This window comes from Lytechinus variegatus, chromosome 17 (genome assembly GCF_018143015.1).
Source record: "Lytechinus variegatus isolate NC3 chromosome 17, Lvar_3.0, whole genome shotgun sequence".
Taxonomy (NCBI): Eukaryota; Metazoa; Echinodermata; class Echinoidea; order Temnopleuroida; family Toxopneustidae; genus Lytechinus; species Lytechinus variegatus.
Window position 1 is genome coordinate 24706767 of NC_054756.1, and position 16711 is coordinate 24723477.

Below are 16711 nucleotides of genomic sequence, written 5' to 3' on the forward strand. Positions count from 1 at the left end.
TATTTTTCTGTTGGTCAATGCAATCTAAGGGATTAGGATATACAGTCTTATTTTTTTGCTGTTGGTAGTCAGTATTTGACTAGTATCGTTGGGTCAGCTGAGATGTCTTGACGTCATATGATATGTGTTATATCACCTTTTCTCGATTATGTAGTCATCTTGTACCAAAAAAATTTGGCAAGCACAAAAAAGGTTTAACCCCCCCCCCTCCCACGTACGCTATTCTTATGTATCATATGATTGAATGACCCACCCATATGTTAAGTGATTAGAAGTGCAGATAAAAAGATATTGAGCGCATGTTCCCATCTGCATGTATGTGCCGTCTGGCCCGTTCATTTACAAGTCCAGAAAGCCAAAAAATTGAACCCTTTCGATTCCCTACATGTAATTCCGGGATTCATCTACATCGCTCGGAATCCACAAGCAGGCGTCCGCTACATGTACATGATTGATTCACTGTCAGCGGAAAGCATCAAACATGGTATGTTTACAGGACTCCCTTCACAACAGTATCAACAGTTTAATAGAGGTAAACAGTGCTGACTCCAAGGGTGATGAGCTATAAAAGATACATGGAGCTCGCATGTTGATACCGGTAGCGGAAAGGATAGGAGGGGGTCAAATTTGCCCCTCATTTTAAACTTTTAAGAATTTCCTTCAGAACAGTAACAACATTTTAATACAAATCTTAAAGAATTTTCTTCACAACAGTACATCAACATTTACTTGTAAGAGACATCTTGTGCTGACTAACACCAAGAGTGACGAGATACATGGAGCTCACCTCTTTCATGTATACCTGTACTGGAATTAGGATGGAAGGGGGTCAAATTTGCCCCCCCCCCCTTTAAACTTTTAAGAATTTCCTTCAGAACAGTATCAACATTTTAGAGGTAAACAATAGTGCCGACTCCAAGAGTGATGAACCATAAAAGATACATGAAGTTCGCCTGTTAATACCGGTAGTGGAAAGGATAGAAGGGGGTCAAATTTGCCCCCTTTTTGAAAATTTGAAAGTTTCTGTCAATTACCAGTACCCCTCTATGTAGGGCATATCTATTGATGAATTTCAAAGGTGATTTATTAAAAAATTTAATGAAAAAGACTAGGTCTACTGCTTATTCTCTACCTCCACCTCATTTGTTTGCAAATGATCCAAACCCCCTTGTCTTGTACATGCACTCGTTTGAGCATCGCCTCGGGGAGAATGATGAAATGTTAATGTGCCATTGAATTTTTCATCACGGACAGAGTGACAAATCTATGAATTTTATGTTGGCATGGCTCGCCATAACAAAACAAAACATTTCTTTTGTTTGCCAGCAGAAATTATGTTCCCTGTGTGGTTAACTGTTACTGGAATAGCACGATAGTGATTGTGTTGAGATATAGTTGTAGTGGAGATTTGCACATGTTTATTTTGTTGCCACACTAGGTAATTGCTTCAGTGGTTTATATTTTGAGAGATTCAAAGCTAGTCATTTTCATTTTTCATTCTTTGTACTACATGTAGTCTTGTTTTTTGAAAAGTGCACCACACTCTAAAAAGCAAAGAGTTCAAATACAGATTGTAAGATTTAATTTAATTGTCATGAAATTGATGATGATGATGATGATGATAATGATGGTGGTGATCATGATGATGACAACAACAATAATAATAATACAATAATGATAATCATTATTGAATAAGTGTAATATATTTTGGGGAATTATGATTATAAACATGATAAAGGAATAAGAGAGGTTTGGACAACAAAACTGATCTAAAACTATTTTACAAACATCTACAAACATTTTTGACATCATTATAAAATATATCATTCAGCTAACTTTCATAAGTTCTGTGAACTACAGAGAAATTCCCTTTTCCCCCTTTATTACAGGAATAATTTCTCTTGCATGAGATAGAAACAATCCGTTGTATACACTGTCTCCATATAAATATAATTTTGATCGATAGCAGTCAATATCAATCAATAACTTGACTCATTTCGCAGTCACCGACTTCCTGAGAACAGCCAGAGTATTCCGGTAAAATTAACAGGACAAACTCTTCCTTGAAAACTTCTTACTTCTGAACACTAGCATTTATAATTTTACTTTTTTTTAATTTAATTTTTAAAAGTTCTTACTTCTGAAGAAAAACGATTATAATTTTACTACTTTTTAATTCTTTGAGAGTATATGAAATAAATCTGTAATTTTGGTACAAAGATCATTTATTTTTGTTGCTTCCTGGAAGGAATGTACTGCTTTAAAGACTTAAACCAGGGACGTGAGAGGGAGATTGGATCGTATTCTGAGGTCGGTTTGATTTAAACTTCGTTTAAAGTTGTGGTTAAACTATGGATAGTCAATAGTGGAATATATCTCTAACAGTAGAATGTCAATGTATCGGCTATCTTTTTTCTCTCATCATTCGTAACTGTTTGTTTCGGAAGGATAAATAAGACAGCTTTCTTCACCGTTCACAAGTTAGGAAAGAGCTCAGTAAACATAAGAAACATACAATGTAATTATAAGGAAAATTTGACAATTTTGGCTTTCCATAATTTTAGCAGAGTTCGACTGTGGTCTAAGTTAAACCTGACTTCAGAATACGGGCCATTTAGTGTCAATATTAAACCATAGTTATGAAGGTGTATTGAAGCCCTATGTATTCCTTGTTTATGAGCCTAAAGCTTGTGAGAATATATTGAGGGTAACTATGGAGTCATTGGCTTGGTGTTGCTAAGCAATGACATGTCTTCAGGCAAATATTACAATATTTGTGTAATGTTGTCACAGACTAATCAAACTTGCATTTAACAGTTCAGCAAATATCCCCGTTCAATAGAAAGAAAATCAATGAAGGACTGAAGAGAACATAATAATATCGATCTGTATGGCTCGGGGGAAATCATGACCTAATTAACAGGTGTGGCATGCGGATGTGTGCTACATGCAGATCATCAAGATGCCGTCAGATTTCAAAGGCTAGTTTTAATGAACCTTGTTCACATTTGAATGAAATGATCTCGAATATATGCATGTGAAATTGTGAACATGTCATGCAAAATGATGCCGCTAGATTTCAGAAACCCTGTTCACATTTGCATGAAAGAATCATGAAAACGTGCATGTATGTGAACATGTCACTCAAATGATAATGGATATCAGACGTGTTTATGAAACCCTGTTCACACTTTTATAAATAATGTCTGTGAAAATGACATCTTAACAATATCAATCCATGGTTGATGGTTTCTTATACCAAAACTCATCTGGCTAAAATGTGAATACGTCTTTCAATATATATGTATTTATTTTGCATAATTAAAAGGGTTGCCCGAGTCAGCATTTGTTGGTTTTCATTGGGGCCTTGTAATTTATTCTCAAATCTTGCACTCCTTAAAGTACAAGAATGCAGCATCAACAGATCCATGGATTAGATGCACCCCCATCCCCTTCCTTTTCACCCCAATAATATACCTCTACCCTCTATACCCTGCCCCCCTCCCTCCCTGCTTTGCCCACATCTCTACCCCCTGCATCCATTTTATTACCCTTCCTTTCCTCCACTCCCCTTCTAAAAAAATAATTCTTTTCATACAGAACTTAAAAAGTGCAATAGGGAATCAATTTTTACTACTACTACTAATAAGATTTGCTTAGCGCACGTATCCACCTTGCTAGGTGCTCAAGGTGCTCAAGGCGCTCCTATATTACCCTGGCCAAGCAACTGCATGCTTTGGGAGGAATTACTTCCTGCTGGTACCCATTTACCTCACCTGGGTCGAGTGCAGCACAGCGTGGATAAATTCCGTGCTGAAGGAAAACACGCCATGGCTAGGATTCAAACTCACGACCCTCTGTTTGAAAGGCGAGAGTCAGAACCACTGTAGACCACGACGCACTCATGACCGGGGGCTCATTTTGTTTTTTGCGTCACAGCATACGGGGCTTTTATTCGAATTTGGTTGAAAAATCAGCTCTTTTTTTTCAGACATACCTATTTGTGTGTCCGGCTTCTCTGCATCTTTCTTTTCCTCTCCATTCTCCACAATCTCTTCTTTTGGTGATGAATCTAAAAATTAAAGATCAAGATAAGAACTATCAAAAATAAACAGATGAAATAAGACACCACCTGCATGGACAACACAGCAGCAGCAGCATTAATACTATAGGAAAGACGGTTAAATCGCCAATTCGTCCATTCATCACATAGTCTACCTTCATTTAGTCTAATGCCTTTCCGTCCATCAACATTTCATCCAACAACCATTTGGTCCAATTATCTCTTTGTCTAAACACCAGTTTGTCTACATGTATGACCAGCTCATCTCATAACCAGTTGGTCTATAAATATCCATTTTATTTTCATTCATTTTGCCCGATTAAAACTTAGTTCTTCATTTCATTTATTTCCACAAAATTAAAATATATACAAAGCAATATACAAATACATTTTAAAATAGTGGTGGACCAAATGAAAGCTCATCAGGCTTGTTTGGATGGCCCAAAATAACATTCATAAGCGCACATAGAACGTAATTAGACAGTATGGTACATGTATATGGTCTAAATGGTTATTAGAACTGTTTATTTAAAGGTAAATGCTAGTTTTGGTAACGATATCAAAATGAGTTCGTACAGAATCCAATGAAATGACCACCAAAGTGTCCGTTTGTATAAATAAAACGCATGTGCCAAAGGATTCTGGAAGAAATTGTGTAATTGCTGAGAAATCAGCAAATAAGCACAGGATTCGGGTAGAGCGTCGGGCCCGACGCTCTAAGCAATAATTATACATTGTCCCACGTGCGCTTATCTGTGTTGGGATCTTCGGTGTGAACATTTTTCAGCGTCGATTTCAAGATTTCACAAAGTTCAGTTAATGTAACTGTACCAGATCTAGATCCTCGATGATATACTGACAATTAAGCCTTGTTTTACAGACTTTCTCATGAAATCAGTGTTTACTGCAACTACTGGAATTTCTCTTTAATAGGTGAAATACTCAGTGGACAAAATGGCAAAATCTCATGTGAATAGTGGATGAACTGATGGTAGACCAAATGATAGTAGACATGTTTATATCATTGGACCAACTGACAGTAGACCAATTGAAAAGTAAACTGTGGACACATCTCTATAGGCTTACCTCCTCTTGTGAATAATTTAAATCATGAATTATTTATGACTCCACAATATTGACATATTTTTTTAAACTGTCCTTTTTTTTACATTTTCTATTCTAATCCATCTCCATCTCTCTCTCTCTTCCTCTCTTCCTGACTCTTTTCCTCTAATTATCTTAGCCTTTCTCATTGTATATGATATTTTACATTACACTCTTAATGTTATAAAATATAGTATGCCATTTCATTTTCAATGCTTAACTGTAACTTTTTCATAAATTGAAAAAACAAACAATCAAAATGGTATTAAAAGAAACACGTCTCAAAGATTGAATCAACATGTACAAACAGAACACTCAGCATGATTGCCACTTCAAATGAGATCTTATCTACACAGTATTCTACGAAGCCCACTAATACACACCCTAAAATGGAATCAAAATTGATTATGATGGTAATTAAATTATCTCTATTCATTTCAACTGTATGACCCCAATCGATCAATGCAAGTCTATCTAATCAATTCGAGGGGGAAACAAGTAGTTTGCTCGCTGTCTCGCTTTGGTCCAAACATCAACACATTTGGAGAGATGCTTCATCACGATCAAATACTTTGCTTGCTAGACATTGACCTCCTGCTGCCTGGCAACCCTTGTGTTTTTAATTCAAAACATAGCAACTGATTGGCCTAACTTGGGGTATTTCTTGGGCAAAACGAAGGATGGAGTTATCACAATGCTTGATGTACTGTCTTGTGTGGGGCTGTGTAACTGGGAGCTGCTCTTGGAAGTGTTTCTTTATATAAGTTGGTGCCCTTGGCACTGCAGTAGAGAACCATGTGTTTGTTGGCTAATGGAGGGACTTGTAACCAGGGACGTCCCTGTTGTAACCCAGCAGATGGGCATACAAGTACTCTATTATTATGGTCACAAGTTTGTTCTCTGTAAATTATTTCAAAATTGTTGCTACAGCCTACCGGTACTTGAGATTGATATGGTTCATGACTTGAATAGAGATGCCACATGCATCCCATTGGAAATCAAAATGACCCAACATAACCTGGAAAACAGTTTTTCTACCGTTTCCTATCATTTTGAAAAACTGAAAATTAAATTTGATTTGTTTGATCTAGTTTTGTATCAAATGTTCATATATCATAGATGATGACTTGTATATGCTTAAGTGTGCAAGTATTAAAATAAATTGATTGATTCCAAAGTCACTTTTTATTTTTTTTTTTCAAAACATGTTCCAAAACACCTGAAAGTACCATCAAGCCTAATTAAACATGTGACCATGAAGCAAAAGAAAGAAACCAACTTATACACAACATAAAACTTGTAGGCCCTACATGTATAACCACAAGTATTTACTATTTTCCTTGCTATTTTTCAAGCATAGATCAACTGTAGTTTGTTGTCTAATAATCACTTTTGACCCCACCCCCTCCCACCAAAATGGGTTTCAAAGTTTAAAGCAGGGTTTCAAAGTTTAAAGCGGAGCTTCAGGTCCAAGAAATTTAAACAATTAAACAAAAAATTAAAAAGATCCTTCTACCATAAAAGCAAGTTACTGGTGCAAATGAAACAGAAAAAAATGTGGTCTGAAACCAAAATGGGCTTTAATCCCGGGAAATTGGTGGGGCTATGATCAGACCCAGGTCTCAGACCCCTCCATTCCCCCCCCCCCCCTTAGCTCAACCTGTATTTCTTGGAGTTGAGGACAAGTTTTGTTGTCTGAATACATGTAGCTTTTCCCATCTACATATTGACATCCGACCTTAAGATATGTAACAGGTCACATAGTCATCAGTTTTGGCATGTAAGGGTTTTTCCCTCCCCGGCAACTAACTTCAATGATCACCAACTGGGCTTTACTTTCTCAGTAGGGTATGTTCAATCAAATTTCTTAGATTAAAATTGAACAAAAAGAATCACAAATCAAAACACAAGCACAAAAAGGGTCATTTATGGCGAGTATTCAATTGCATCGTTTTCCCTTCTGTAATGCATGCACCCATCATATATACCCCTCTATCACAAATCAATGAGTTTCAAAGTGAAGGCCTGCCAATTTATTTTCCTTTTTATTTTCCTTTTTTTCATGAATTCACAAACATTATAACCTAAAGAGATTAAAAGAGAAAATATATCAGTCACTTTTACTATGATGAATTATTACATTCACTCCTTGGGCTTGATGAATCCCTCGCTTGCAAATGGGCAGACTAATGACGTGATAAACAAGATGGCTGCTTGCATGGTTGCCATGGCAACGTAAGCTCATGGGTGTGAGTAAATGCAAGTCCATCATCCATTATTGCATCTCAGTTGATGATAACTACATCATGTGGTTGCTCTTATGTAATAGCCAATAAACAAACTTTTAACACTACTTCAAGATGAGCACATTTGCTGCTTGCCTTCAGTACACAAATCATTGTACTGTATGTACAGTGTAGGCTGCGTATTCAGACCACTTTACTGGAGTGAAGGGTTTTCACAGCAGACTCGCATTGCACTGCTTCAAGACCGGGGGGGGGGCACTCAAATTATTTTTTGATGGGGTTGTGCCTCACGAAACTCTGAAATGGGGGTCTAAGGAACTGACTACAAGGGTAAAGTACTGGGTCTTTGGAACTAAACTTCTGAACTGAACTTTTGTCATTTGGAGTACCAGAACTGAAAATTAGGTCTGAAAAAGGGTGCCATCAAAGCGGCACATCCCCGTACCACCAATATATATGTAAGTGTCCCCCCCCCCGGCTTAGGAGCCGTACACATAGTTAGTCTTGACCTGTCTGAAATAGATTAATGAAAATAAGTGATCAGAGCTACCAAGTCTCACGCATTATGCGTGACACTCAAGCATTATTCCCATCAAATCTCTGTCTCACGCAACTATCACAGCCTATCCCCATATACATTGTACACAATGTCTGTGATCTCACTCAGAATTCACAGAAAATCTCATGCATAGCTGGTCTTTGAACTTGGCATCTCTGAGTGATTCACTCTCAGCTAAGGGGCGAATCAGTGGCATTATCACCATGTACGTTGGGTGTTCATAAATACTGAGAGGCATACAGAGAAATAATCACATAGGTCTGATTATGCAGACTAGAAGATGAGGACCTAAGACCAGATTCACATTTTCTTTCTTGAACCCGTTTCAACTAAACCGAAGAAGAAGAATAGAAGTAGTAATAGTAGTCGCAGTGTTAGTAGTGCTCAGTAGTAGTAGTAGTAGTAGTAGTAGTAGTAGTAGTAGTAGTAGTAGTAGTAGTAGTAGTAGTAGTAGTAGTAGTAGTAGTAGTAGTAGTAGTAGTAGTAGTAGTAGTAGTAGTAGTAGTAGTAGTAGTAGTAGTAGTAGTAGTAGTTGTAGTAGTAGTAGTAGTAGTAGTAGTAGTAGTAGTAGTAGTAGTAGTAGTAGGAGTAGTAGTAGCAGCAGTAGCAGCAGTAGTAGCAGTAGTAGTAGTAGTAGTAGTAGTAGATGTAGTAATAATACATGTAGTAGAAGTACATGTAGTAGCAGCAGCAGCAGCAGTAGTAAGTAGTTTAGTAGACCTTTAGTAGTAACAGTACGAGATGCCAGGCACTGGCCACTTATTTTGGAGTGATAAAATACAGTTTCCTTTTGGTTGTCAATAAAAATCTGCACCCCCTCAAATCTGGAATCCTATAGTGGTATTAATAAATTAAGTCGATCCAAAAGCAATCTTATGAATGAGTCAAATTAATGGTCAGGGAAAATGGGCCTGAGTAACAATTCAGTGTAATTTTCTTAATGAAGGTCTGATGCCAAGATTTAGCATCATGATCTGCTGTTAAAGTCATAAAAACAGACTTTGGTCCTGATAGGCAAACAGAATAATCGCGTAGCCATGGACACAGTTAAACAACTGCCCTGTGAGTTACAATCTAGCAGGCCTACTCGTCTTCAAATGGAGGGTCTTTTTATGCCCAACATGAATAGGTCTATAAACGTCTATCGCATGGCAGAATGAAGGCTATTGTTGATCACTCAATGCGTTTCAATTCAAGACTTGAAAATAACTTCTTATGTAATATACATGTAGGAAATGAACCAATACCAGCTCAAATTAGAGGGAGATACATTGAACCTTGTCATGTGAATCTAATCTTGTTTTAAAAGGAATATGTAAGCATTACCCTCCCCCCCCCCATGAAAATAAAAAATAAAAAATTTTGTAAGTCAGAAGTGTTTTGTGCATGCCCCTATATAATTAACATGTGGGTAAAAACTACATAGCCCTACATAGAACTCTGAATATTATGGCATATATGGTTATCTAGAAAGCTCTTACAAAATCTCATACATATATAAAGGTTCTATATTATCATAGGCACATGTCAAATCCTTACATCACTTTTTAATCATGATCATTTTTTTTTTGGGGGGGGGAGTTTTTCTCTCAACTGTCACTCAGTGTAATCACCCATTCATCCCTTTCACATTGACATTCATTCCAAGAACGTACAAAGGATGGAGAACAATGCCAGACAATACGCTGACTTTAACCATATATATATATAATGAGCCTTAAACACCCAGTCACCACAACAGAACATCAACTCCACGGCTCTTAATAAGGATGACGTCAAAAGAGAAAGCACTTCAAAGATGATCAGCAACAAAGACAGCCCTGGGGGACTCGTTTCCATGGCAACAGTGCAGTCAAGGGACTCGTCGTCGAACAAAAGATGTCTACCCCCATGTAAACACTGGTGAGGGATCTTATCCTCTTGTCACTACAATAAAGCGAAAACATCGCCGCCGGTATCGTTGAAGCCGCCAATCGCTTCATTTCATTCTTCCCACCTTGAGTAAGATGTTTTGATTCAGGGTAGTAAGAATAAGGCCATTGACCAAAATCTTATCATGAAGGAGATTGAGGAGCATCGTCAATGACACCTCAGAAACGTTTTGGTGACCACCAGTAAACAAAAAGAAGAATGCAATAATATTTATTTATATTTATCTACCCTTTGGTTTTCTTTAGCAGGTTCATTATCTGATCACTTTTACATTATTTTTCTCTTTAAGTTCAAGCAGACCTGAGAGAGCAACAGGGAATATCATATTTTAAAAGACCATTAATAAAGGACAAGTCCACCCCAACAAAAACTTGATTTGAATAAAAATTCAACAAGCATAACACTGAAAATTCCATCAAAATCGGATGTAAAATAAGAAAGTTATAGCATTTCAAAGTTTCGCTTATTTTCAACAAAATATAGTTATATGAACGAGCCAGTTACACGCAAATGAGAGAGTTGATGACATCACTCAATCATTATTTCTTTTGAATTTTATTATATGAAATATGAAATATTTTTATTTTCTCGTCATTGTCATGTGAAATAAAGTTTCATTCCTCCCTGAACACGTGGAATTCCATTTTTTAACATTTTGTGCTACAGGCAAGGAGGTCCTAATCGTCAAATTCGTAAAAATTGAAATATTGTATAATTCAAACAATAAAAAACAAAAGAAATAGTGAGTGAGTGACATCATCGACTCTCATTTGGATGTAACTGGCTCGTTCGTCTAACTATTTTGTTGAAATTGTTTTTCTCTATTGATTTAAATCAACATTTTTCTGAGGTGGACTTGACCTTTAAGGCATTTAAACACAGAACTTTTTTTCTAAATTTACTTTCACTTACATGTAGACCCATATTAACGTAATATCTAGGTACATATAGATGAAATTGTAAATTCTTTCTATTTCAATACTGAATGATTTTCTTCATCTCTTTAAATCCATTTAATTTTATTACAGAGTGGAATAAAACATGCTATAAGAAACAAAATCACATACATTTACAAATCACTCAGGGGTCTGTTTCATAAAACTTAACAATAACAAATTTACATTAACAGTTATAAGCCACTGAAATCCTTCAATCTCATTGGCTGATTGTACATTTGTAATACAAATCTTGCATATTTTATGAAACAGAGACTCAGAATAGCAGGTACATAATGTACATTTACATGTAGCCTACATGTACACACAAACTGAATCATTTTAAACTAATTATGTTTGATCATGGCATTTATGAGAAATCAAACTCTACTTCATAAACATTAACAAATTAAGTCTTCTGACAAATTACCATATATAGAAGCTTCAGGCGGGCATAATGTCAGGTTTAGAGTTCAATAGAATCTGTGTTTGGTGACGAAGGTTTCTGGGCAATGCCATAATTCTATTGAGTGATTATTCACTTGAAGAGTTTTGGTTACGGTCCGGTTGTAAAATCAATGTCTAGTATTGATTGAAGTGGCAAAAGGGGATTTCTCTCTTCGATTACAAAGAGGAATTGATTTTTGTCCTGATGACCATCGAAATGACGTTCAACAAGTGAATAGGTCTTTCAGGTAAGATGAAAAGTCAGGTATAATAAGAGTGTCCATCAATAAAGATCGAAGTCTAGATGATGAGGTGTATCTTTGAATTTTCTGTAAAATTTTGCAGATTGTATGAATTAACAAAAAAAAATGGAGGAGATAACTATAAATTATTCTATGATTATTGAAGAAGAAAACTATGAAGACAAATGGCTTGCCAGATTACCCCTAATACATTTTTGCATTAACTACAGAGGGACACTGTTCATACGTAATACAATTCAGTCTTGTAATTCACATGTAGTATACACTTAAGTTTATGTTTCTACAAAATTATGTAGTTGATTTTAATGGATTTAGAAAATGCCTAAATACATCTTTTAGCTATTCCACAAAATTATTACCAAAGAGACTTTAGGAAGAAGTAGAAATCTGATGAGGATAGAATATAAAATTATGTTCAAAGTATCAAGTGTTTGAATGCTTTAATAGAATGTAACAAAAGTGAATACTCTCATTTAATTCCTCAAATATACATGTACATGTAGTTCTATGTTTGTTTATCTAAAACTTAATTTTTTTATATTAACTAAAGAATTAAAAAAATCAGTCAAAGACAGCCTTTGTATATTATCTAAAAATTATTTTTTTTCCACAGTTACATGTATTATATTGTGATGCTTTAGAAAACAGAGACAATTGATATGCCTACTGAAGTCTTGAGAAACTTTTTTTTCTGTGGTCTATTTTCTGATTCACAATTAGTAGTACCATTCCTTGTATTCCTTCTGATCATTACATTTAATTATCAACAACAAAAAGGTAACATATTTATATAAAACATGATGTACAGTGAAAGAGAGCAAAAACAAACCAAGATCAAAATATAATGGATAAGATAAGAAATCCTTTTTCGCTCTTGAATAAATTTGAAAAAAAAACATGAAAACTGTAAGGTGATGACAATCCTATGATGATGAAAATGATGATGATGATATACATGTAGATGCCATGATGCTGATGATAATGATGACGGTGGTGGTGTTGGTGGTAGTGATGATGATGATGACGATGAGGATTAGGATGATAAGATGATGATGAGAATTATAATGAGGAGGATAATGATGTTAGTGTGAAATATGATCAATGAAAAGGTAGGAGTGATGGCGATAATGATTGTGGTAGTGATGATAACGATGATAATGTTATTGATGACATTGATGGTAATGATTGAGGGTGAATGACGGTAGTTTTTTTTTTTTTTTTTTTATTTATTTTTTTAAACAAGTGCACACCTAGTTACCAATAATGCATACAGCATTTCCATTTATTTGAAAGCAGGATAAAAGAGCATTGTAGATTAAATGCCTTGCTCATGGGCATAGCTGCTGCGGCCGGGGATCGAACCCCGGACTTTCCATGTATAGCCAGGCGCCTTAGACCACTCGGCCACGGCACCTCGGCACCACGGTAGTGGTGGTAATAAATGATAGTGGAAGGGTCTGATAGTAAAATATTTGCTTGATAAAATAAAAGAGTATATCAATGATGATACATATATGATATATAATATATATAATTCAAAAAGTAATAAAAATTCTGTGATAAAAAGTGTTGTGAAACACTTTTCATCACCAAATTTTTATTACTTTTAGAATTGTTTATTGGACCAACTCCGAGCAGAAAATTCTACTTTGTTTACTCATATATATATATATATATATATATATATATACATATTTCATTTGTTTCATAAACTCAAGCTCAGCATACAGAACCCTAAAAAAATTATAATCATGTCAGCTTCATTCTCATATCAAATTCCTCTCAGGATCAATTCTCATTCAAACTTTTCATATACTGCTTGGAACATGTGAAACCCACATTTGCCCACTAAAGTACATTGTACAACGCAAAAAAGAAATTCGCATACAAGTTTACACTTGTGGGTTGTTGTTTTTTGTCATTCTCAACTCAACACACATAAAAGTTCATCAGAATGAATGTAATCGAAATCTTCATTTCAAAAAGTTTAATGTTCAACTTCAATAAAATTCCAAGTTCTCTCACTCCTGCATTTCACGCTACATGAACTTTTATTCTCACGTTCTCCGTGAACATACGTACCTGTGTTTTGCTGATCTTCTATGTGTTGTTTATTGCTATCTTGTGTTTCTTGTGTGGTTTTATCGGGTCCGTTCATAGTTTTACCGGGCTGCTCTGCCGTTTGATGATTGTTCGTGTTCGCTGACGAACCCGTCTGATTTTCCACCGCCGTCGAACCTTTGCTGTTTCCACAACCCATGATTTTCGCTCAAAGTTTTTCACAAGTTTATAAATAATACAATCCAAAGTATTCCTTAAAAATACGACCCGTACAGATTCCTCGTAACTTTCGTCCGGTCAGCTAGCAATAATCGCGTGGAAGATACCTCGTTAGAAAGGGATCAATAGTTAAATTTCACTCCAAAGAACAACTCAAATTTTTTGTAATGCGACACCGGATTCCGTACACGACGCGTGCATGTGTTACGATACGATTCACCTGTTCGTTCTTGCAAGAGTTGTTTGTGGGCGGAGCCTGGAAAGTTTCTATAGCGACAAAGTAGAGAAAGGCGATTAAAGTGCTTACGCCTGGATACGTTGATAAATGGTTTTAATTCCATGAAATAAACATTGCCTTGGCTCTTGAGTTGAGGCTTAATTCTTGATGTTAAAAGGGGAAAATATAAGAAACCTGTTTTCTTCTTTACCCGTTCAATAGGGTGTAAATATCTGGCAAAGATTTGGATTCGGAGTTGTGTGATTTTAAAGAAGAAAATAAAACACAATTGTGAACGATAAAAGCTCTTTTTCGTGGCGGACCATACTTACAACACTACCGCATTAATTGTAGCAGAAGCCCTCCTAAACTTGTATTATTTTATTGTAAAACCAATAAAACAAATAATAAAAAAATATATAATTGTCATGGAATTGTTTTGAAAATGGGGAAGGGGCGCGGGGGAAGGGGTCTACGTCATGCAAAAACACAATCGGGTTGTCATTTTACTAATTCTACGTAAGGTCCCGGGGGGCCACTTCCATTCACAAGTGGATTAACAAAAACATTTCATGTTTGTGCTAGTTACTTCTCAACACAAACATTTCAGATTACATTTTTTTTCTTCTACTCAACCCACCACGATGAACCTCATCTACATCAAAAACATCTTATACATAGTTAGACATTAACCTTAGACATTTTCCCCCCTTCCCTATACTAGTATATGTTTACATTCTTTTATAAGGGACCCCTCTGTCAAACAGCGCTGATATGTTTATCAACGCTGAGTAGGGCAATCCCTCCGTCTTTTTATTGATCATTTCTTTGTAATTGTAAATATACATGTATTATTGTTAGTATTTTTAATTGACAATACAATACAAACAACCGCAAACTATATTATTATTGGTGTTACTAAGGAGTATATTTTTTCTGCGTGTAGGCCTAAATACACTTGATGAATTTATCAATTGAACGCCTTCATTTAGAGGCATATTCATTCTTGATTGTATACACTCTAAATTACAGGCCGTGGTGTAGCGGTTCTGACTCTCGCCTTGTTATCAGAGGGTCGTGTGTTCGAATCCATGTGCACCATGGCCTAGCGTCCTTTGGCAAGGCGTCAATCCACACTTTGCCACTCTCACCCAGGTGCTAATTGGGTACCGGTAGGAAACAATCGTCGTCGTGGTTGGTTTAGCAAGTGTGCGCCTAACAGGCTGCTTGGAATGCTATGAATCCAGTGACCGGGTAATAATAATTGTGAAGCGCTTTGAACAGTCGTAGATTGATAAAGCGCTATATAAATGCCAATTATTATTATTATTTAAAAATAAGTCCACTTGTACTGTAGTTAGGGACCAATCGAATTCCGGATTTAGTTTGAATCCTTAAGATTCATTTTTAAATCTCGAAAGATTTAAATTTAAATCATTTGAGATTTAAATAAAGTCTTTCGGATTAAGACTAAATCCAGAAATCGATTGGTCCCTAACTATGCAGTCCATCTGGACTTATTTTAAATCCCTGTAATTTAGAGTGTAGGTATCTTGTGTCAATACCAGGCTCGTACGCAAGGGGGGGTTTAGGGGGTTCAACCCCCCCCCCCATTTCGTTTCCTTTTTTTTGCTTGTCTCCCTAGAGGTCGGTCTGGTCAAGGAGTTATCGGGCAAGCGCCTGATAACTCCTTGGTCTGGTTACGGACAGTTCCCCTACCCAATAATGTATATGACAGCAATAATGAACAGAATCTCATGTTTCCGACGAAAAACACAGAAAAAATTTCCGCTCGCTCCATTTTATCATCTTTTATTTCCGCATGTCGCCGACATGATCACGGTATCGCCATTAACAAGGCCATACATGATTATCATGATGTATACTTATGAATACAAGTGAACCAAGACAAAGACATACGTTTTCTTACAAAATATGTTTTACCAATATGAAAACCAAAATGACGGAAAACGCTAAAATGTCGGTTAGCTCGCTCCGCTAGCTCGTAATAATTTATGAAATTCCATAAGTATCTAGTCTCCTGTTCAAGGCCGTATTATGAGTGTTACGAATAGGACATGTAGCATCGACTAATACTTGATTTACTAACAAACTATTGACAAGAAATGTATGTTTTGACGGGAAAACGCGAAAATTTCGGCTCGCTCGTAATCATTTATGAAATTTCTTAAGTTTCTAGTCTCTTGATCAAGGCCATACCATGAGACTTACGAGCAGAAGGACATGTATCATCAACTAATATGTAATCATTACCAACAAGCTATTGAAAAGAATTGTATGTTTTGACGGAAAAACGCAAACATTTCGGCTCGCTCGCTCCGCTCGCTCGTAATTATTCATGACATTAAGTTTCTAGTGTTCTGATCAAGGCCATATCATGAGTGCTACGATCCGAAGGACATGTAGCATCGACTATGATACCAACAAACTATTGACAAAAAGGTTATGTTTTCAACGCAAAAACGAGAACATTTCTGCTCGCTCGCGGGTCATGACCGCACTGTTACATAACCCATCCCCACTTAAATGTTATTGTCTTATTTGCAGCGCTGAAAAAAAAGAAAAAAAAATCATCACCTCCCCCCCCCCCCGCTCATCACTTTTTAGAGACTGGGCGGGAGATTTAAAAAAAAATCAGCTCGAA

The 16711-nt window shown here is 36.2% G+C and overlaps 1 protein-coding gene across 5 annotated transcripts in view; it reads right to left on the reverse strand.

The window, feature by feature from the left end:
* LOC121430557 (nucleolin 1-like) overlaps nt 1-14051 on the reverse strand; it is a 30963-nt gene extending 16912 nt beyond the window's left edge. For 3 of the 5 annotated variants that reach the window (XM_041627872.1, XM_041627871.1, XM_041627870.1), the window contains exons 1-2: nt 13632-14047; nt 3998-4072 (exon numbers count right to left, since the gene is read on the reverse strand). In XM_041627872.1, the coding sequence (XP_041483806.1) occupies nt 3998-4072; nt 13632-13809 (253 nt within the window). In that variant the 5' untranslated portion in view covers nt 13810-14047. Of the gene's footprint in view, nt 1-3997; nt 4073-13631 lie in introns of all 5 variants that reach the window. The other 2 variants (XM_041627873.1, XM_041627874.1) reach the window with 2 other exon arrangements.
* Between the last annotated feature and the right edge of the window lie 2660 nt (nt 14052-16711).